We start from the raw sequence: 23,961 nt of genomic DNA on the forward strand, positions 1-23,961 counted from the left end.
GTAAGGACTAAAAACTAAGTAGAGGAAGGGAACTAAACCGTATTCAAAGGAATTAGGACGATTCAAATGAACAAGGTACTGATTTATGAGCTGCTGTTTTTTGATTTAGATTGAGCTTGCTCAGGAATTATTACAGGTTGTAACTTTTAATATGGTGTTGATTGACTTTAATATATGGACAATATTGATGCTTTTCTTAAGATGCTTTCTATTATTTAAAAATTTTCTGAACAATAAAGACTGTTCAATCAAAAACAAGGGACAATATTAGTACCAAGATAGTCTAGTTTGGCAAAAAACAGATTCAAGTTCTTTGTATTAAAACTGTTCAAATTGTAAACAAACAAAACTTGAAAAAAAACTTGACAACCTGTTTAAATGAGGTTTTTGGGGTGTAGAGTTGGGTATTTTTTTTAATAGGTTTATTATTAATGATTTTTAACATATTTATTAACTATTATTTGAGTGTTTTGTTTGGTTTTGTTGAAATTATGGTTTGTGAAACAAAAAACAACTTATGTGAAGGTGGTGGTGCAGGAACTTGAACATTATTATGGAAATAGAAATGTTGAATGGGGCAATTTGAGACATAGACAGGAATACCAGACAGTTTAAGACAGCAGAAAATAAAAATACATTAAAACGAAGAGATTAATAAAATTACAAGATAGAACGAAAAAAGATAGATCTTTACAAAACTCACTAATATGACATAGAGGCTTTACCCAACAGGAGGACAGGAGCCAGGAAGGCCCCCAACAGGAGAAACATTTTAACATATAAAAACACATGACACAAAAAATCACAAACTTTCATTTTTCAATTCCCCAGAGCAATCAGCCCGAAACAAGGTCTTGAGGAAGGTCAAGGAAGGTCTATGTGAATTACAATTATAGGCAGTTAGACCATCTGGATATAACTAGGGAACTTAAGAAGTAACCTTGTACAATTTTAGTTGCTAAATGGTTTTCCTGTTGCTGTTGCCAAACCCCCCCACTCAATTAACAACCCATTAATTTAATGGTTTAATATGTGTTTAATTATTAATGGACATGGTGGTTCCTTATTGTTAACTCATTTTATTACTGGCATCCCTGAAATTCATCCTAACTTTGGTAATTTAACATTGTGGACACTATTAAAGAGGTTAAGTTTTCGTAGGATTACTTTTTTTTTTATTTTTTAGTTAATAGTAAAACAAGGCTACTAGAAATTAGTATTTGTATTTGCAAAAAGACTTAAAAAGAAGAGTGTGATTGTTCACCATACCATCCACAAGTTCTTCACATTACGAAAAACTAGTATAAAGATATATATACAATGTATAGAGAGATTAAAAATGAGCAAAGATTACACTAAAGGTGTTCATTGAACAATAACAATGATGAAAAGGGACTGTCTTAACAACAAAGAAAAAATCCTCACATTAGAAATATGAAGCCCTATTAAAGGGGGGGATTATTATATAACACTTTTTTGATTATAACAGAGATATATTGAAAATACTATACCATTCAGGGAATTATGAAGTCCCATTAACCAAGCACATCTGTGTAAGGCATTTAAAATTGGTGTTACATCCCATTGATGAATGGACTGTAAGAATGTTCTGATAAGTCAATCACTTAATTAAGGACTCCTGGGATTTTCTAAACTTACACATTATGTGTTTTCCAATGGTTTCTTTTCAGCTTTTGGCCACATCCCATTTGTACATATTTGTACTAAGATTACTTTTGGTTTTTCAGAGTGTTTAGTGTTTAGACTAATGTCCATACCTATTTAATTAGTTCTTTATTATATATTTTTGTACACGGCCATAGTATTTTTTTTACATGTTGTGTCACTTCGATCAGTATACTATATTAGTTATACTATCTGTTCTCAGTTTATTTACTCATTTTCTAGTTTTCATTTTCATTGTGGACTTTTTTTTACTCATTTCATTTTCATTTTTATATAGATTTGTTTTATTAAATTTTTAAAAATTATTAATATGTTAATATTATTTTATTTTAATTCATTTTCATTTTCATTTTTTTTCAAATTTGATTTTCGTATTTTCAAGCAAATTTGGCTATAATTATTATTATGTATTGTAGTATGACATTTTTTTTTTTTTTTTTTTTAGGTAGAGTAGTTTTTTATTATATTAGACTTATATTACATTGTTTTAAATGCATTAGATAGTAGATTATTTGTTTGTGAATATTGTCTACTTATAGTTGTTAAATATGTAATATTATATATTATTTTACGAGCAAGCGTTTGTATTAAAACTATTTTTGCACACGCGGATATTTATGCTAACTTTGCACCGATACAGATTTTTTGTATATGTTGACACTCTATATGATACAAGTTTTATGTTGCCCTTTACTGGTTCAAACAGTTGGTAAAAAAAGTTAAAAACTTTTTTACTGACATTAGTTCGATTCTTTTGGTTCATTGAATATATTTTTTCCTTCCTTTACCTTACCTTTCGGGACTTCTTAGTCAATAAAAGGAGGTTCTAAGACTACAGTCGGTTGTCGAGTCCGAGCCTTTTTTTTTGTAGGCACACCGTCTGGATATAGCTGGAATTTGTTGTTTCAGCTTGTTTGGTTCTGAATTTGTGAGAAGGTATGTATAGAGATGGGGTATGGGTGCTCACTGTGTTGAATGACAATTGTACTATCACTGTTCTGAATGTATAACGTTCCAATTATCTAGATGTTTTATTCATGATTGAGTGTAGACTGCAACAGCATGCAATTAATCATAGTAACCCCTTTACAGCTTTCAGTTTCAAAGCTATAAGACCTCTTGAAATCGAGACAACCGTGTCCCTTCCTGCATGTGCTTTCTCATACTGTCATCATGCTTCCATTACTTATTTCCATTTAATATAATAAAGAAATGTGCACAGGTTTATTCATACAATGAAAAAATATGAACAAAATAATATTTTTAAACAATATCACAACAGATCATTTAAGTATATTTATGGATAAAATATGAGGGAATGTGAAGATATAGCTTACGAAATGGAGTAAACATATCTAATATCTTTGTTATGCACATCAAAAGTATCAAAGCCTGACAGAATTCTAGAGACTGAGGGAAAAGACAGGAAAATGTTAAAAATAATATGATTAATGAAGAAGGTAAAGCTGGGAGAAAAATAAATTGTAATTCAAGGTGTGATCATGGTAAGTTCACAGTACAGACCAGGAGAAATTTAAACTAACAAGATTTGGAGTAGATAGACAGTACATGGGAAAATTAATTTACTGCTTCCACACTAACTACAAATATAAATGCTTGTCAGATTTCTGAACAGATTTGTCAAACTGCAGAAGGGAGGCTAGGAAGCTGATGTTTACTGGGAGAACATCCCAAACACGGAGCTATTTCTGAGAAGAAACATTCACCAATCATGTATATGCTGATAGCTCATCCCTCACTGAAATGAAACTCACCTTGCTGATTCCTGCTAGATAACTATTAAGTTTGCTGACTGTAGATGATACCCAATGACAACAATAACCACAGGAAGTAATTTTAACTTCTGTAGATTACCCCCATCAAACAGCACATCCAACACTTTGCTTTCCTACACTCCTCCGCTATGTGCGAAAATCCAGCTGTATATCACTATAAAGGTCTACAGTACTCAGAATATACTGTAACATGGTGCAACTTTTAACATAAAAGAAAAAAGAAAAAACACTTGAAACAAACGTATGAAAAGAACAGCAAAACATCTTCATTAAATATGAAGATGTTTTAAATAAAATTCTGTTACTAGGCTTATGCTGTTCTTCAAATTTTAACATACGTTTCTTAAGGGTGCCTACACCTCCTTCAGCCTCCCACCTAAACATACTAACTCAGCTCTGCTCCACTCCAGAAATGATGGGGATACTTAGTTTTGTCGCACAAAAGTACAACTTCTTCCTGCCAAATTATATACACCTCCATTATATACACCTCCTTCCAAAGCCTTCTAGAATTAACTGTCTACTGCCTGTCCTAGTATAAAACAAAGCTTTTTGTTTTCTGTAGACATGCCATGTCCAGAAACAAGATTGTGTTGCGTCCAGTTTTGGCAGACCAGTTTTAATAAATGGCTTGGGTCTTACTCGTACCCTACACCCCTTTCCTCCTCCTCCACACCTTCACGTTAATGAAACAAACCCCAGTATGCTCCTAAACAGCTGTTTATCTGAACAATGTCAATAACCGTGGTGGCCTGAACCTACTACTGCATGATCCTTCAAACACTATGTATACTTGGATATTCAATGCTTAGCGTACGTGTTAAGATATTTGCTTTAAAGGACTTTAAATACAGTGCTCATCAAAATATTCATTAATACAGCAGGCATACTTGCACTTGATTTTAATACCTGGTGGTACTAAAGGTCTGATCTCTCAAAACAAATTACCAAAGAAGACAGCCAGAATGACCTGCAACACCAAGCCTCAACAAGCAGTAGTTTAAAGGCCAGTTCCTGTAATGCTATACAATTTGCTTGTAAAACCTAGTACCCTTGTTCTTTTTCTCAATGAAGCAGCAAGGAATCTGTTCTCATCCTGCTGACCCCCTCCCCCCAAAAAATACAGACATATTTTTACCCTTTTGATTCCCTGAATATAACAATGTCATACCTCATGTTCTCCAAGGTTGTGAGAATCTGCTTTGCTGCCAAGAGTATCCCGTCCTGTAGTCCGTGGAGGCTTCCATGTTCTTTCTTGAGTTACCCTGTTAAAATAGTAGCATCTTCCAGTGGCAGTATCCTTATGGGTCTCCCATTCTCCATTAACTTGAATAGGTGAGCTTGTAGGCTGGGGAGGGAAGGTAGACTGTGTGATTTTCAGTTCTTGCAAATTAGTGTACACTGGAGAATCTGGTCTTACTTGACCTGTTGGTGTAGTTGCCTGCAAATAAAACACATACACTTAAATACTGAAACATACTGACAGATTAGAAAATTGAACATCACACACATGGTTTACTGGCTCTCTAAAAGGTATTCTTAATCTACGCTAAGTAGAACTAAACAACTGCAACAATTAAGTCTAAAGAGTGACAGTTACCCATATTTGCTGCCAAACTGACATTTTGCAGTAGAATTGTAGAATCTATAATAACTTGTCAAAAGACAAGCTAGACAGCTCTTTAGATAGCTTTCAGCAGTCATAATAAGTAATACTATGCAAGCGAGGACAACACACTAAGAACTTATGATGTCATAACTTCAAATATACTGCTTAAAGGCAGGATTAAAACATCATGGATAAGGCATAGCTTGCTTGTTGTGGGCAAATATGGTTATCTTTTTATGAAGGGTTTTTGAGTGAAACACTAACATAATTTACTTATTAACCAGACAAGTGAAGTGATCCTTTGTGGATCCATTTCAGCCATGTCCTGGGCCATAAGGGCAAGAATAAACACAACACACAAGTACAGTTTCTAAATAAGAGACTCACCCATCATGTCTTGCAGAGGAAGAATGAATCTAGAACATCTAGGAAAAAAAAAACATGTAGAGCAGGAGGAGGACATGTAAATGCCACACAAATATTGACCAGAGATCAGGAATACTTTTTTGCATTTCCCCATAACTTTTTATTTATGTACACAATCACCAAGCAGAAGACAAACTGGTGAAGTTGTTTTGGGATAGACAGGAAGAGGGAAAGAAGAAACAAGGGCATCCAGCAAGGGATGGATGGATTGTGTGAGAGAAGACCTGCTGCGGAGAGAGATGGTGACAGATGACACAATACCTTGACCCCATGTAGAAAACAGCAGAAAGGAGAATGACAATTCTGATGACGATGGTGGCCTGGGAAGCATATGCCAACACAGCCTAACTCAGATCTGGGACTTGGAAAGAATGCCACAGCACCAAATGTTGGGATTGGGGTTAATGCTGGGTAGGGAAATGTTGCTAGAGCTACTGCCAGAGGTGCCCAAGCCTGCTCCAGCGCTAATGCACTACAGCCAGGAAGCCTTTACATAACCCACTGATAAAGTTGGAGAGGAGGAACAAGAAGAAAGACATTGTGGAGACAACTGGGCCAAGCTAGCTGCCAATGGTCTGGAAGTCCTATACATGTCAGTTGCTAAGTGAAGACACTCAAAAATGAAAAAGGGAACAAAGCTCATCTATTTTATGTTTTTATTTTTATTTTATTTTATTTTACATTTGTTGACCGGGATTGTCCGACTGGATGCATGTCCATTTTCAGCGGAGGCCTGGGGAGAAAAGCTCCAGAGGTAAGCAGACACAGCATTACATTATACCTGCATTACATATTACAGACAGACTATTTACAGTGATTACATAAGTAAGCAAGTTAAACAAGTTCCACAGGTTAGAGTTAATCCCGAGCGTAAATCAGGATTAAATTAAATTACACAGTAAAATGGTTAACAGATTTTTACACATTCTAGAGAGAGATAGCCAGGCTTGATACATTGACATAGCCAGTTAAGTGCCAAATGTTGTTTGAGTCTAGTTTTAAATTGACCTAAGGTAGAAAAGTAAGGTAATATCAGCTGGAAGAGAGTTCCACGGTCTACTTAGAGTTTGCAAAGAGAGAGTCACCGGCTCCGTTATTAATTTTGCTAGTGTGAATTAGTAGTTTGTTAGAGGATCGAAGCAGTCTAGGATTGTTATAGGGGGTGATAATATTTTTAAGTGCAGGAGCATTGTCCGGATTATAGAGGATTTTATATGCCACAATCAGTTGGTTATACTGGATTAGGCTGGGTAGTTCAAGCCATCCAAGCTGATTCAGACTGATGCAATGATGTGTCCTAAAAGGCAGCCCAGTGGCAAATCTGGCAATGTGGTTGTAGCAAATGGAGAGTTTGTTAAGGACAGTCTTGCTTAAATTCGAGAGTAGAGGAGATGCATACAGAAGGGTTGAAAGAAGGTGAGAGTGAGCTATGGCAATTTTAGCTGGAGGGGTTAGGAAGGCTTTTATTCCGTAAAGTGACCCTAGTTTTTTATTGATGGTTTTGATAGTTTGGTTAACATATAGGTCAAATTTTAGATTATCTATGATGACACCTAACAGTTTTGTAGAGGGGTCAGGGGAGATTACTGTGCCATCATTTGAATTTATGGTAAAGGTGAAGGCGGTAGACCTACGTGTTGGTGAAAATAACAGCATTTTAGTTTTTTTGGGATTTAGGATCAGACGATGTTCAGAAAGCCAGTTTTCTATTGTATTAAAGGTGGTCTGGGTAGCTGACCATAACTCTATTGGAGATGTGGCCGAGCAAATCAGAGTAGAGTCATCAGCATATTGGATACTGCTGACTTTTGGGATGACAGTATAAAGGTCGTTAATGAAAATGGAGAACAGCAAGGGCCCTAGTATAGAGCCTTGTGGTACTCCAAGGGTGTTGGGTAGAAGATTAGAGAGTTTGTTCTGCCAGAGGACAGCCTGCTGTCGACCATTCAGGTAGGACTGAAACTATTGAAGGGCTCTAGTATCTAGACAGAATGTTTGCAGGGTGTGGATTAGAAGTTGGTGTTCAACCATATCAAATGCCTTGGAAAGATCCAAGAAGAGGGCTGAGGATATATAATTATTGTTGCGATTATGGTTTATGGTGTTGGTAAAGGCTAGGAGGGCTGAAGTAATGCTGTGATGAGGACGGAAGCCATGCTGAGTGTCTGCCATAAAGTGATTCTGGATTAGGTGGTGCATGAGTTGTCTATGAATACATTTTTCCATAATCTTTGCAAGTGGAGAGAGTATAGTTGGTCTATAATTGGAGAATTCAGTAGAGCTGCCTCCTTTGTGAAGTGGGATTACATAGGATATTTTCCAGATGGTGGGAATTTTAGCTTCTACTATGGTTCAATTGATTAGTATTGAGACGGGGTAAGCAATAACATCTGATGTTTGTAGGTACTCGGCAGAGAGTTGATCAGCAGAAAGTGTATTGAGTTTTAATTTTTTGATCAAGGTACGGATAAGTGAAGTGGCGACTGGTTGGAAGCTGAACGCAAGTAGGTTTCTAGGGGTGGTACTTTCAGGACCAGGGGAGCTAAGAGTAGTTGGCTAGCTAGGGGTTTTATCAATAGTAGCAGCAGGGATTGGGGTTGAAGTTTGTCCAGGATGCAGTAGATTATTTAAACCTACCCAAAACCTCTGAGGGTTATTTTGATTTACTGTCTGTAAATTACAGTAGTATTGTTTTTTTGTCTTGTAAAATGGATTTTTTAGTTTCGTTCCTGGATTGCCTGTATTTAATGTGATCTTGAGGGTCTTTAGAAGAATGCCATAAAGCCCATGCTTTGTTTCTAAGGGTAATTTTGAGTTTAGACTCTTTAGAAAGCCATGGCACAGTTTTTGCCTTTGTTCTCTTTGAACGAACAGGTATGTGCAAATCAAGGATCTCAAGGAATTTGTTGTTAAAGTATGCTACTGCTTCCTCTAAGGGGGTGTTTAGAATAGACCAATTACATGAGTTTAGTTCTTGCTGGAATTTGGCAAGGTCAAAGTTTTTATTGTTTCTAACCTTTCTGAGTAAGGGTTGTTGGGAATTAATTGCTTTGTGCTTAATTACATATGTGAGAAGGTGATCACTTAGACCATCAGGGAGGTACCAGAGGTGTACAGTTGGGGGTGACTATTTATGCGTACCCAGTCAAGTGTGCTTTCTTTTTGGTTGGGTTTACCTATTCTGGTAGGGGTGGATATGATTTGTGTAAATGCATACAGGTTAATATGGGTGGTTGGGGATTCTGAGGAACAGGTGCCCCAGTCTATGTTAAAGTCTCCATGTAGTAGGGTTTCTTGGAGGTAATGACATGATAGCCAGTGTAGGACATCTTCAAGTGTAGATATATTGTTACCTGGGGGAATGTACATACAGATGATATTAATGAATTTATTTTTATTAAGTTGCAATTTAGTGGCAATAATCTCTGACTTATTAATCTGAGGTGGTTGTATTACATCTATGGTGACATTCAACTCAGATTTATAGAGTACAGCTACCCCACCCCCCTTCCTGGAAGCACGATCCAGGCTGTGTATGTTGTACCCAGGTGGTAACACTTCATTGTCTGTAGTGTTAGGTTTTAACCAGGTTTCAGATAAACAGAGAATCCCAGGGGAGTGGACATCCAGAAGTGCATGCAATTCATGTACCTTGTTATTAATGCTTCTAACATTGAGATGACAGGCTAGGAGAAAGTTAGTTGGCCTATTAATTGTAGGTTTGTAGCTTAGATTGCAAGTAGACGGGGTATGTGTATCTGAAGTGGGTGGGCCAGGGTTGGGGTGAATATCATCACCAAGTATTAGGTTAAGTCGATACTTGGTGATGAACTTCAGGAATTTGTTTATTAGTTTGTGGTAGGGTTTGGATCTAGAGCTGATCTGCCTGGGGTTAAGATGTTGATAGACTGAACAAGATGTTGGATAGGACCTGGTACTATAAGTATGGTTGAAGGTGGGAGGATTTGCAGCTGGGGTGATAGTATGGCCTTTCGGGACCTGAAATCCCATGAGAAACTGGTTTTCATACAAGGTATGGAAGTATGCTGCGAACAAGAGAGTTAGTAAAGAGGAGTATATCATTATTTGTGATTCAGCTAGTGAGTTAAGGAACTGTTTTACCTGGTGATGCAACACCAGAAGATAAGAGTGGTGAGGTAAAGGTACTGGAAGAGGGATGGGAGAATGCCAGATGAAAGCTAATAGGTGCTATTAAAATGTAGGTAAAAGAATGGGGGTGGGAGGAATTATCCCAGATGAAAGCAGATAGGATCTAGAAAGTGGCGGAGTGGCTATAGTACTTTAAATTTAGAGGTTCTAGGGGTGGGAGGGAATTGGGGGCAGGGAGAGGAGCGAAGAGAGCCCGAACGTAGCGGGGCTATTGCAGTTTACAAGGTTTCCTAAGGTGTCCTAAAGCTATAAGGTAAGTATTATAGCTCTTAATGTAAGAGTCAGTTTACTTAAGTTACAGAGTAAGGAGGCAAACACAAGTAGAAAAAAAAGAGCCCTATGGCTGACCAAAATGGTGACCTGCTTAATTATAGAGCACTGTAAGTGGAAGCTTAATAAATGTTTTTTTGTGTGCCACCTACTCTGCTTAAATGCTGAGAGAAACTGATTTTGCTATGGTGATCAATTGCAGTCCTGTAGACTTCGTTTTGTGTGTAAATGTAGAGTTCAACTTGGAAAAGAGAAAAGCAGAGATTCTAGGGTAAGCATGAAGGCAGCAACAGGAAGTTATTTTATAATAATACATTCAGAAAGGTTTGAGGGTGGGGGGGTTAAAGTAGCACACTTCAGAATGAACTAAGATTTATAGCTAAGAAACCTAAGCAAGAGAGCAATGCAGTAAATAAACACTTGCCAGATTTTAAAGATATATCCGAAAAACTAAATCAATTGTTCACAATTGTACAACTGGAAAATTGCCAGTAAAAGCACTTCAGGTATAGCTAGCCCAAGTTATTCAGGTCATAAAAGCACTTCTTCAATGTGTGTGTGCAATTTAAACATTAAAAACACATGCAGCAAGTAGGAGCTCTGACTATACACTTTCTCTAGGTACAGGTTCAGTTTAAACACAAATATTACCACAGAAATTCAGTAAAGTCACTAGCTACTTATAGAGCCTCTGCAAAAAATAGAGCAGTCTGTGCAGAATCAGAATTTAGCAGCAGGTCATTCAGTTACACAAAAAAACAGTAAAAGATCCATACAATGAAGAAACTTGCACTAAGTCACACCAGGTCAGCCAAGGGGGGGAAGAGAGAGGGAAATCCTAAGCACCTAGATTTGAAAATGATGCGCAAAAATCAACTGCCGATCATTAGCGGGCCGGACTTCTGCTGTGGCGACCCCTAACCAGGAAAAGCCGAAAGACACAACAACATCTGAACTGTAGCAGTTTAACCTGTTTGAGGAAAGAGGGGGTGGGGGAAAAGAGAAGGCAGTAGGAGTAGTTACAGGGAATACCCTGATTGACTCAAGACACCACACCAGAGATAAGTTAAATGTAAGGGCCTAAAATCTGCACTCAGCACTTTAATGTTATTTGCACTCAGTACTGTAATTTCACTTATGTTTAGCAAGAAAGACAGACCAACAGTATACAATTTTGGGAATTTTTACAAGGGTTACTTGTTCAAATGTCAGGCTATTGCATTTTACAAGGTTTCCTAAGGTGTCCTAAAGCTATAAGGTAAGTATTATAGCTCTTAATGTAAGAGTCATTTTACTTAAGTTACAGGGGAAGGAGGCAAACACAAGTAGAAAAAAAGAGCCCTATGGCTGACCAAAATGGTGACCTGCTTAATTACACCGCACTGTAAGTGAAAGCTTAACAAATGCGTTTTATGTGCAACCTGCTCTGCTTAAATGCTGAGAGAAACTGATTTTGTTATGGTGACCAATTGCAGTCCTGTAGACTCCGTTTTGTGGGTAAATGTAGAGTTCAATCTGCTTAAATGCTGAGAGAAACTGATTTTGTTATGGTGACCAATTGCAGTCCTGCAGACTCCGTGTTGTGGGTAAATGTAGAGTTCAATCTGCTTAAATGCTGAGAGAAACTGATTTTGTTATGGTGACCAACTGCCGTCCTGTAGACTCCATTTTGTGGGTAAATGTAGAGTTCAAACTAAGTCATACCAGGTCAGCCAAGGGGGGAAGAGAGAGGGAAATCCTAAGCACCTAGATTTGAAAATGATGCCTACACAGGAAACCACAAAGGCACACTAGGGAAACCAGCACCTGCTCCAATGTCTGCACAGAAAATGGTAGCAACCTAGTAGCCTGCAGAAAGGAAATCAGAATAAAGGACTTAGAAGAGGTGGCTAGAACATCAACAATGATGGAATCCTTTTGAGCAGGCTCTAGTTTGTTAAATGAAGTTATGACAAACTTGTGTGAAGTCTGATGCCTGAGGCAAGTTCCAATAATTACAGGGTGATGGGGTTTAGCAGTTAACAGTTCTTGCAGTGATTTTTAAAATAGTGGGTTTTTTTGTATGCTACTTAGCTTGGAACAAGAGCATTTTTTACTCGCTTATAAAAGGTTGCAAAGCTTTTTCAGAATGACAATAAGCTGCACCTCTGAATTCTTCATATAGACAGCAGGGTGGACCTTGTTATAGCCACACAACTTAATACAAGTCTAAAGGCAAGCTTGTCTGAAATAAACATTTGCTTGACAAAAATGTCACTTAGCTTTACAAACTAGCCTGACAAAGGATGATAACATGAAGTCTTAAAGGTTGACATTATGGAATTTTGAAACTGGAAGAACATAAAAAATGCTGCAATCAAGCTGGGAGTTCTAAACTACAGGAACAGCTGCAACGGTTACACTACATTCGGTCTAGTGTACAGACTGAGCTGGCTAAGGAAAGTACCATAAATGTAGATGTTAGAGTGTATTCACTGTTGCAGTCATCACCTGTGGGGTTATCCCTGCTGTGGTAGCCCTCAGCCGGCCCGAATACCAGAGTCGATGTTTTTCTGAGTCGGCTGTAGTCTGACGTCAGGTCGTTAGTGCTATAAAGCAAGGCAGTCGACGTCATTACATCAGTTTTTCTTGCCCTAACCCATCAGATGCACAAGGAAATAAGGTAAAGTGGTCCTTGTGGCTAAAAGCCACTGTGGGAAGCTTATGTCCCCTAGGGAAAGAGGATATAAGGGAGAGAGCTCAGGACTGCAACAGTGAATACACTTGAACATCTGCATTTACGGTAAGTATACACAACTGTACTATGTTCCTCGTGTGTCACTGTTGCAGTCCTCACCTGTGGGAGGATTCCCAAAGCTGAAGAGAGGGGTGGAAGGATAGGCAAGAGCCCTAGGCATGGGTCAGCAAGAACTGCAGAGGTAAACCCTGCCCTAGACTTAGAAAAAAAGAGCTAGGTGGTAATGCTTTGTAAAGGTATGGACAGAGGCCCAGGTGGCAGCTTACAAGATGTCCCTGGTGGGGACTCCTCTGAGGAAGGCTGTGGAAGTGGAGGCTGTCCTAGTGGAATGGGTATGAAAAGGCTTTGGGGGGGTTCCATGTAGTCTGTAGCAGAAATGGATACAGTGTGATATCCATTTGGAAATGGTTTGCTTGGAAATGGGCTTCCCCTCTGCCCCTGGGGCAAAGCTGACAAGCAGCTTCTCTGTTTTTCTGAAGGGTTTAGTATGGTCCAGATAGTATCTGAGTTGTCTGTGCATCTCTAGTGAGTGCAGAATTCTTTCCCCCTTGTTTTGAGGGTTGGGAAAGAAGGTGGGTAGGTGTATGGCCTGGTTGACGGTCACATCAGATACCACCTTGGGCATAAAGGAGGGGTTAGTCCTCAGGGAAACACTGTCTGCATGGAAAATGATGAAGGACTCAACATCCATGAGTGCCTGAAGTTCTGAAACCCTTCTGGCTGAGGTGATAGCTAGTAGAAAGGTAGTCTTCCAGGAGAGGTATTTCAATTCTGCTGAAGCAGCAGGTTCAAAAGGAGGTAAAGTTAGTTTTTCTAAAACATAATTCAGGTCCCAGGTTGGAGTGGGAGGCCTTCTGGGAGGTCTGATATTCGAAGCCCCTCTGAGGAATTGTTTAATCAAAGGATGAGAGAAGAGGGGTAGGTCTGAATCATAATGGGCTGAAATGGCTGAGGCATGGATTTTAATAGAAGAGTAGAAGAGGTCACTTTTGAGCAACTCTGCTAGGAATCCAAGATAAGAGGGATGGAAGGATGTGAGGTACTTGCCCCTCTGGACTGGCTCCAGGAGCAGAATCTTTTCCATTTCCCTGCATAACATTTTCTGGTGCTGGGCATTCTGGCCTCTGTGATAATGTCTAGGACCGGTTTGCTTAACAGGGACCACTTATTTGCTTTTAAAGTATTAGCCATGCTGAAAGATTGACAGTCTGCAAGTCTGGGTGCAGTATCTACCCCCCCCCCACCTGGGTCAAGAGGTCTGAGATCATGGGAAGCTGCTTGGAGGGCTGTAAAGTCAGGCTGCACAGTAAAGGGTACCAATGTTGTCTGGGCCAATCTGGAGTAATGATGATGGCCTTTGGTCTCTCCTCTCTTATTTTGATCAGTACCTTGGGAATAAGAGGCAGAGGAAGGAACGCGTACACAAACAGGGAGTTCCAGGGGAAGGTCAAGGCATCCACCTTCCACGCTAGGAGGTGGTACTCCCTGGCACATAATTCTTGCAGCTGGTGGTTGAGGTGCAAAGCAAAGAGATCCACCTCCGGAGTCCCCCACTCCTGAGTGATTTGCAGAAAGATTTTCCTGTGGATCTGCCACTCATGAAGGTCTAGTAAGGTCTTGTTAACCCCTGGTAGGTATTTTGCAATTAGGTGTAGACCCATGGAGGCGGCCGTCAGCCAGTGGTTCATGGCTAGCCTGCACAGAGGGTAAGATTGGGTCCCCCCTGTTTGTCAATATACCACATTACTGTGGTGTTGCCTGTTTTTATAAGGAGAACCCCTGGTCTGTGATGGGGTTTGAAGGATGTCAGAGCCTTTTTTTACTGCCATCACTTCTTTCTGATTGATGTGTAAGGAAAGGTGTTGATAAAGACCTTGGGTGCACCTGGCTGCTAGGCGAGTGCCCCAAGCAATGTCTGAGGCGTTCGTGGTGATGGCCTGGCTGGTAGGGTGAAGGATGAAAGGAAAACCCTTGTTCTTGACACAGGCCCCTGCCCACCAGAGAAACTCGGCCCTCATACACAGGATCAGAGGGAGAGAGGTCTCTGGAAACAGAGAGCTGACACCAAAGGTTCTTTAGATACTACTGAAGTTTTCTCATGTGAAGCCTGGCCAGAGGAATTAGAAGGATGCAAGATGCCATGTACCCCAGGGCTTGCAGGAACTTCCTCGCAGTGAGGTGACTTCTAGAAGCCAGCTGGGTAAAGTAGAGAGACAGGAAGTTCTGCTTTTCTGGGGATAGGACGGCCATTTGGGATGCTGTGTCTAGCAGTGTTCCCAAGAAAATGATCTTCCTGGAGGGTGTTTGCTTTGATTTCTTCTCATCGATGAGCGGACAAGTGATCCGCTGTGGCGACCCCTAACCGAGAAAAGCTGAAAGAAGAAGAAGATGGTGAACCCTAGGGAAGTTAGGTGGGATTGGACAAAGAGACGGCCCTGGAGTAGCTTTTCTTTGCACTCTGCCTGAATGAGGCGGTCGTCTAGGTAAGGGTAAATCTGTATATTTCTCTGTCTGCAAAATCCTATGGTCAAGGCTAAGCATTTGGTGAATATTCTGGATGTAGCAGATAAGCCAAAGGGTAGCACAGAGAACTGAAAGTGTTGTGATCCTGATCTGGAGCCCAGTAATTTCCTGCAGGATTCCCTTACGGGGATGTGGAGGTAGGCATCTTTTAGCTCTAGGGTCACTATAGCCAGGCAATTTTTGTCAGCATAGGTAGCAGCTGCTACAAAATTTGTATTTTGAATTTGGGGACCACCAGGGAGGTGTTCAGAATGCATAAATCCAGGATGGGGCACCAAGTGCCCTATTTTCTGGAAACAAGGAATAGTCTGGAATAAAAGCCTTTGCCTGTTTGATCTGAGGGTACAGGCTCTACTGCCCCCTGGGAAATGAGAGTTTGGACCCATTTCAATGCCTCTGCCCACTGATTTGGAGGCAAGTCTGGGTACCCTCTTGGAATTGGGTGTTCGCTGAAAGAGAATATGTATCCTTGAAAAATGATCTTTAAGACCTATTGGTCCTTTGTTATAGAAAGTCAATTTTCTTTGAAGAGGGAGAGCTTCTTCCTAGCTTTTGGTGAGTGAAGGGGGACAGGGAGCCATTGGGAGTTTTTGCCATAGAAGTGTGGCTTGGAGCTCCCTCCTTTTGGGGCAGAAGGGGTCCACTGTTTGCTTCTCTGCTGCCCTGGTATAGAGGCCTGGATGGTCTGTCCCTGCAGGGCTTACCTTGGCCCTGTCTGCTAGGTGCAGGGAAGGACCAGTGCTTAGACGGAAAGTTCCTTCTGAACCTGGGAGTTTGAACCTGAAAGAATATTTTACTGTTTGCATAGATTTTGCTTTGTCTTCCATCTTTTTAAGCACCTCTTCTGCTTTTACTCCAAACAAGCGGTCCTTATCCAGGGGTGCATCAATTAGTTTAGACTTGAGGTGTCATATCCACAGTGTAATGAGTGTTTGGCCACTTAAGAGTGCAGTAAGTCTGCTAACTCTTTCAAATTGGCACAGTCAGGAAAGGTAGAAATCTTTTGTTTTATTAGTTCCAAAGTGTGTTGTTGATATTTTAACATACGGAACCGACAGTTGAGTGCTCTGATAGCTAAGGTTGCGGAGGTGTATACTTTTTCCCCATCTTTCCAGAGCTCTGGAATCCTTGTCAGAAGGAATAGGATTCTTGGCAGAACTAGTCTCAGCTCCTGTAGGTCCCTGTATAATGACCTCTGGGTCTGCAGCAGGAGGATTTCTGTACAGGTATTTGTGAAAATCCAGTACTCTAATACCGGTCAGGTTTACTGGGAGCAGGTGGGAGGGCATCAGGGGCCAAGCTGGATTCATGGAAAACATCATCCCCCACTTCTAAAAATAGTGTGGATGGCCAGGGGTATGTGCTGGGGCAGGTCCAGAAACTAGTCTTTTCTTAGACTGGAGGAAGCCCTGAGATTCCCATTGGAAATGTTCCCTGAGGGTGTGAAGGGTTTCTCCCAAAGGAAAGGTCTTCTGGAGGGGAGGCAGAAGGGATAAATTCCTCTGCATCTGAATCCTCATAAGCAGTCAGAGGTTGCTGTTCCTTTTCAGAATCTATATAGTCAGATTTCCTATAACAAGTCTAGTCCAAATACAGATTTGGGGTATCTAGAACTGTTTGTAAGCTTCTGACCCCCCCCAAGCCTTTCCTTCTAGCTTATCAGTGGGAGTGGTAAGCACTAGGTAGCCTATCTGCCACGAGAGTGATTTTGTGCCCATAAATTGTAGTTTACTGGCCATTTGGGCAGTTTTTCCATCTCTTTCACCTTCTGGTTTAAAAGCCTGCATTTGCTCTTGATTCCCACGTTTCCTGTAATTAGTCAAGTCCAGATACAGATTTGCTGTATCCAGGACTGTTTGTAAGCTTCTGAGCAGTGCCAAAGTCTGCTCTTCAACTTTTCCCTTAGATCTGCTAGTTCTCTCTTCCTTTTACTAGCTTATTAGTCTAGCACTTTACCAGAATTCTTGTAGCAATTATTGTAGCACACTAAAGTGCTACCAGCACTAAACGTCCTACAAGGAAATGGCTCCAGTACTTATTAATGCCCACCCCTCCAGGCATGTCTAAAGATCAGTTCCCTGTGCTTTCTCCTATTAACCTGGTGAACTTGGGTATCCTGTTTCAATGTAGCAACTGCCTCATGAACACAGACAACCCTCTCCTCTTACCTCCCAACACTCAGACTTGCGAGAGATGCACTTATATATACAAATTGGAAGCCACGCACTCTCCAGCCAAGACTGGAATAGCTGGGCAAGAGGAGAAGGTCAACACTTGCACCACACCACATGGAAGACATAGCCCTCTAGAACACACACCAGCACTTCCTTCACATAAAAACACAAACCACACACCCACCTTCGTGGAGGCTCTCAATAAAAATCTATCCAAACATTTGAGACATCCAAGACATAAACGCACTCAACCACTACAACACATAACTCTCCTAAACAGTGTGCCACTCAACCAGAGCTCCAAAGGCAAAACAGCATGCCCAACACACTAGTCATATGTGACTCAACAGTGAGGCACACTGATGTCCTACTCACTATGTTGAATAAGGAGAAAGTAACAGTCAGCTCCCTGTCAGGTGCCAGGATCCACCACAAAACGCATGCACTCAGGTCCCTCAACAACAGGTACAAATATGACTCTGTCATTGTACATGTGGGTGTGAATGACCTGAGACGTACCTCCCTGGACTACATGAAGAGAGAAATGTAGGAGCTCTTAGATTATGTAGCACAGGCTTGTATGACCCTAGCCCTGAGCAGCATCCTACCATCACCCAGCATGATACCACAGTACAAGCAGAAAATGACTGATTTCAACAACTGGTTAAGTTTCTGGTGTCATTCTAAGGGGATCCATTACCGGTCCGCCTGGGATGACATGACTGACAGACCTCGATGCTTTGTCAGAGATGGCCTGCATCGGTCATCCCTGGGCCAAGGCTCTTGCCACCCCTACAGTGCCTTTTTTAGGCGGTGTTCAAAAGACCAAATTACCACCATAACAGCTACAAACAAATGCAATCTGAAGGTCATGCTGATCAATGCTAGAAGTCTAAATTTCAAAATGTACTCGCTCAAAGCACTCCTTAAAATGGATAACATAGACATTTGTGCCGTAACAGAGACCTGGTTCAATGCAGCAGAAAGCACCCCTGCACTACCAGGCTATAGCTCATTCCACACCTTTTGGCCCCAGAACTTAGACCGAAGCTCCAAAGGCAGTGGTGTTTCCATATTCATAAAGGATGCGGACACCTCCAGACTGGTAGCCCAACTTAACGCATCAGAGATACTTCAGGTGCAGCTAACACTGGGTAAGACAGCAATTCAGGTTGTAGCCTGCTATAGGTCCCCAACCATGTCCCAAGACTCACACTCCATGTTCCTAAGCACCCTGGAGAATATTAGGGTAAAACCTAACACTCTCATACTGGGCGACTTCAACTACCCCTTCATTAACTGAGAAAACTACTTATGTACCAATACACTTGCCCAATGTTTCCTGGACTTCATTAATTTCAATGCTCTGGACCAGCTCGTTCTTACCCTCACTAGAGGTAGCAACATCCTTTGTCCTGGTCATTACTAACATGGGCGACAGGTGATCTACACAAATAGTCAACTCCTCCCTGGTTAGATCCAACCACAAACTAATCACTTTGGAAACCCCCCCAAAGGTAACCACCATGAAAAACTTCTCCAAAGCTAACTTTGGGCTCCTAAAAACAGGAGTGTCTAACTTCATGGCACCCATGCAAATGGAGAATAATTGCATGGCTGCTGAATCAATGCACTGTATGAACACGTACACAAATGGATGGATCTCGTCATACCCAATAGAACCAAGAAGCTCTCCTGCAGAAATAGGAAGCCAATCTGGTGGTCCCCTGCCATAAACAAACTCTACAACAGGAAGAGGAAACTGATGTGGAATAAGGTGAAGTCCCAAGACTGGCAAAACTCCCTTATCAGTCTCAACAAAAAGTTGAGATCCCTCATCAAATCCTCTAAAGCTAGCTATGAAAACAGAATTGTGGCAGACAGTAAAGACAACCACATGGCCTTCTATAGTTATGTAAAGAATTTCCATGACAATACCCACATTTGCTCTGAGCTACTGCACAATGGTACCTCCTACTCCGAGCCAACAGATATTGCCAATATACTGGCCGACAGACTCAGTGCCAACTTTACTCCTCTCTCCCCTCCCAAAGGACTTATCACATTAACAGTAGACTGCCAGGCACCCAGTATTACTGCTGCACAGGTTAAAACAGCACTGTCCAAGGCCAAGAATACAGCTTCTAGGAGACCTGGCAATATCCCTGGCTGTGTTCGACAAGAACGACAGAATGAACTGGCAACTCACCTGTGTGCCTTGTTCAATCACAGCCTCATCTCAGGCTTTGTCCCTACCAGATAGCACACTGCTACAGTCATCCCTCTCCACAAAGGAGGAGCGACTACAGACACTGGGACTATCACCTCATTAGCCTAAAGAGTCTGATATGCAAAGCTATGGAATGCATCATCATGGACCTAATAAACAAGGATATAGGGAATCTCCAAACTCTGGATCCCACACAGTTTGGTTTTGTGAAGGGTAGATCATGCCTGCTCAACTTGGTCAACTTCTTTGAGTCAGTCACCAGAGCTGTGGATGAAGGCAAGGTGGTTCACACAGCCTACCTTGATCTTGCCAAGGCCTTTGATACCATTCCCCACTCAGGAATCATAGAAAAACTCACTAAACTAGGCAACAACCCCTATATCACTAGGTGGGTTGCACACTGGTTCAAAGATAGAACCCACGGTGTGAAAGTAGCCGACTCCATGTCAGACTGCCGACCAGTCATGAGTGGAGTCTCACAGGGTTCAGTCCTGGGTCCTCTCCTGTTTGGTATCTACTTCTCTGAAGTCCAGGCCAACACGAAGGGACTCTGGCTGACAAAGTTCGTAGACGATTGCAAGTTGGGAGATATTATTAACTCCCCAAGTGATGTTGACATCCTACAGAAAGGCCTCACTGACACCAATGACTGGTGTCAGAACCATGGCCTTAAACTCAATGCCAAAAAATGTGTCGTCATCCCCTTTGCGAAAAACCTGATTCCCATGAATTACCACATTGATGGTAGTCCACTGAACACAGAAGGCAATACAAGAGATCTGGGAACACAGGTTGACAGCAACCTCTCTTTCGACCACCACATTGCCACTGTGGTCAGAAAGTCCTTCTATGTGGCAAATCTCATTACTAAGGGTTTTGCATCCAGGAAGAAAGAGGTCATTGTCTCCCTCTAATCTTCCCTCATTACGGCAATCATAGAGCACAATGCCCCATTTGGCATGTACCTCACTAGATACCTGCAACAACTGGAGAGGCTGCAAAAGTACCTCACAAAGAGGATTCTAGGCCTTAAACACTTGTCCTATATGGACAGATTCAAAAAACACCAACTATTCTCTGTCTCATATCGTCTACTTTGAGGTGATCTCTGCTTGACTTACAAAGCCATGTCTGACCTAGCTCTGTTAGAAATGCTACATCTAAAGTAATCCCAATCCCTCCACACCACACGCTCCAGAGACCTCAACCTCATTACCACAATCAACAGAACGTGCTGGAGGGACAGGTTCATAACCCACAGACTGCCCATGCTATGGAATAGACTTCCCATACATGTCAAACAGAGCACCTCACTGGCCCTCTTCAAGAGAAATCTTGAGGAGTGGATGGGCAATACAAAATTCACCCCGGGGATCACTCCAATGGCTCTACTCGACAGAGTCAGTGGGAATTAAGGGCTGGTGGCACAATGCCAGGGTAATCCTTTGGGCTAGGCTTGTAAAGGCTCCAGGGCCATTAGCCTAGTACACACCTATGAACCTACATAAGTTAATAAAACTAAAAGTAAACCCCTGTGTTGCCCACTTGATAGCGAATAGACTAACGGACAAAATCTACTCTATTAGTACAGAAGGCACACTGTTTGAAAAGAATAGTTACCAGTAGTGTCCCGAGAGATTGGTCCTATGACCACTGCTATTTTATATTTATTTCTCTGTCAAAGCAGACATCAAGGGCCTGTGGTTGACCAAGGAGTTGTCATTAACTTCCTATCTGGCCAAGGAACCAACATACACAAGTAAGTAGTGCTTGGACCACAGCCTAAAAATAAATGCCAAGAAATGCAGCACTGCATATTTAGGAAAAACTGGGTACCCGTGTGCCTAACACACAGGTGACAACCCTTTGAAAGTTGACTCAGCCATCAGGAAGCTGGGCACTTTAGTAGAGAACAAACTGTTTTGAACACCATGTCTCCGCTACTATTAGTAAATCCTTTTACCTGTCACACTAATCATCGGGGTATTTATTCCTGATCTAAGGAAGTTATCATCCCTCTCTACTCCTCCCTCATCAGGCCCGTATAATGGTCCCTTTGGTATGCATCTGTCTAAGCATATGACCCAGACTGAGAGACTGAAGCATTTCCTCACTAAGATAATCAAGGGAATGCCTTCCTTCAGCTACACAGACCACCTTAAAGGTCTCTCTCTCTCTCTCTTCTGTTTCTGACAGACTAGAGACATGACCTCTGTATAACTTACAAAGCCTTAAAGAATCTAATCCTATGTGAACTCCTGTAGATCCACAAAATACCCTAAACACCCACTCAAAAATTCTTAACTTCCACTGAAGCATAAACAGGACCTGCTGGTAAGACAGATATCTATATCTCAGAGAATCACTCTTTTAAGAAGTAGACTATCTTTGTATGTAAAGCAAAGGGGTTTCCTGACCCTCTTTAAACATAACTGGGATGAATGGATGGGCCAGTCATACATACACCTTGGGTCTGGCCCCCTCAAGCTCTCATTGAAAGGGGTCAAAACTAGGTATAAATTAGTCATGTCAATGGGTATATATGATTTGGGTACTCTGGCTAGGCTACTACTGGTCCTAAGCCTGGTAATGACCTATGAGCATTACTAGTACCTGGTACTGCTAAAAATGATTGTGCTGTGAACGGGTTCCCAAAGACGTAGCCACCTTAGTGTGCCACCTTACTTAATGGTTTCCTTTGTTACTTACTTGAGTACATCTACACTTCTCAGGTTTAAGGACAAAAATGAGTAATCCATGATGACGCACAATAGCATATGACAAGCACAGCACAAGCTCCTACTCCTCAGACTTGTTTAAAACAGCTAACAAACTCATTAGTACAGCAGCTGTGCAACTAAATGATTACAGATGTACATTTTTTTTCTTTTTAATGTTGCAACAGATTTAAACCTGCTTAAATTCAGCATAAACAGATTAAGGAAAAAAGTCACTCAGCAAAGACAACAGTCCTTTGCACATCACCTCTCAACAAACATGTTGTGTTCTGCATTATTTCTCTCTACAGAAAGTTATCAGCCTGTTTAATGGAGCAAAAGACCCTGGTGAAGTAGTAGAGGAAAACGTGCTGAATGAGAAACTTTCTTCCATCAGATGTTCCTTCAGCTCATATAGTCATCTCTTTAAACACCAATAAAACTTCTTACAAGTATGCAAGCAAACAAACTGAAAGAAGTCAAGTGGTTTAGCTAAGCTTCCTGTCTGCAAGTTGGAAAATAAATTCTGATCCCCAAGGATCACACCTTGGTGGAGGACTTAGAAAATGGATAGCTCAAAGATAAAAAGCTAACATTTCTGCAAAAATACAGAGAAGCTCCTTCCTGACTAAAGGATGTTGTGTAGGTTTATGTATGTACATGTTCCCAGTTTCAAAAAGGAAAGGGAAATAGAAAGAATTGTGCATTTCACTTGATGTAGCAAAGACATACATGCACTTCCTGAGATTACAGTAACGTACACTCAGTGCTAAAAAAAAAAAAAAAAAAAAGTGTGCGGAGATACATGCCCTACTCGCACATTTTTTATAGTTTGACTGTCACTTTTTTTTTTGCTTTAAATCAGCACACTACAACACTACACCCACCTTTCAACAAAGACTTTAAAATGTTTCTATGGGCTCCTTATTCCCATATCACCATTCTCTGAAATTAGATGACATGAAAAACATTTTCACAGCGTCTAGGAAGTACCACACTTAGCCATGTAACAAGCAGATAGTCCAAGAAGGCACTCAGACGTCTGACATTAAAAACTGACAACCAAGACAAAGCATGAGAGAGTTTCAGATCTTATGTTATCAATGCCTCTTCAATATAAAACAAATTGCATTGATAATCTACACTTTTTCATTGGTTACAACCTTAGTAAAGGTAATAGTGGATATGTGGAGAAAGTCTTCTTACTGGAGGCCACTAGTGTCTCCCACAGTATTTGGTAATTTGACTGAGCTTCTCCATGGTCTATATTGGCCATAAGCTTAGTAAATCCCTTTGAACCTATACTGTCATGCACATATAACAGACAAATGTTTCAAACTGTATGGCTAGCTACAAATAGTATCTCATACATTAACTTATCAGGATGTAAAAATGAGCATTCTGATTTCATTTTATTCATTTTTAAAACGTTCAAGGTTGAATTCACTATTGCTGTAACAGACAGGTGACTTGTGTGATGGCACAAACTTAGTTATGCAGCATAAAGGGTTTGGTAATGGCTAAAATAGGTGTTCTACATGCTTATGATGTAGTGACAAGCTGAACCTATTCATTCATCTTAAGTCATGTTTCTAATGTTTGTGTGTTGAATGTCATCTGTTT

At 40.9% G+C, this 23,961-nt stretch overlaps 1 protein-coding gene across 9 annotated transcripts in view; it reads right to left on the minus strand.

Annotated features, from left to right (window-relative positions):
* The window catches only part of ARHGAP12 (Rho GTPase activating protein 12), a 1,910,410-nt gene that overhangs the window by 1,088,249 nt on the left and 798,200 nt on the right, over positions 1 to 23,961 (minus strand). For all 9 annotated transcript variants that reach the window (XM_044066697.1, XM_044066699.1, XM_044066698.1 and 6 more), the window contains exon 3: positions 4,654 to 4,923. In XM_044066697.1, the coding sequence (XP_043922632.1) occupies positions 4,654 to 4,923 (270 nt within the window). The remainder of the gene's footprint in view (positions 1 to 4,653; positions 4,924 to 23,961) is intronic.

The sequence above is a fragment of the Protopterus annectens genome, chromosome 3.part1, assembly GCF_019279795.1.
Source record: "Protopterus annectens isolate FY-2018-M chromosome 3.part1, PAN1.0, whole genome shotgun sequence".
Taxonomy (NCBI): domain Eukaryota; kingdom Metazoa; phylum Chordata; order Ceratodontiformes; family Protopteridae; genus Protopterus; species Protopterus annectens.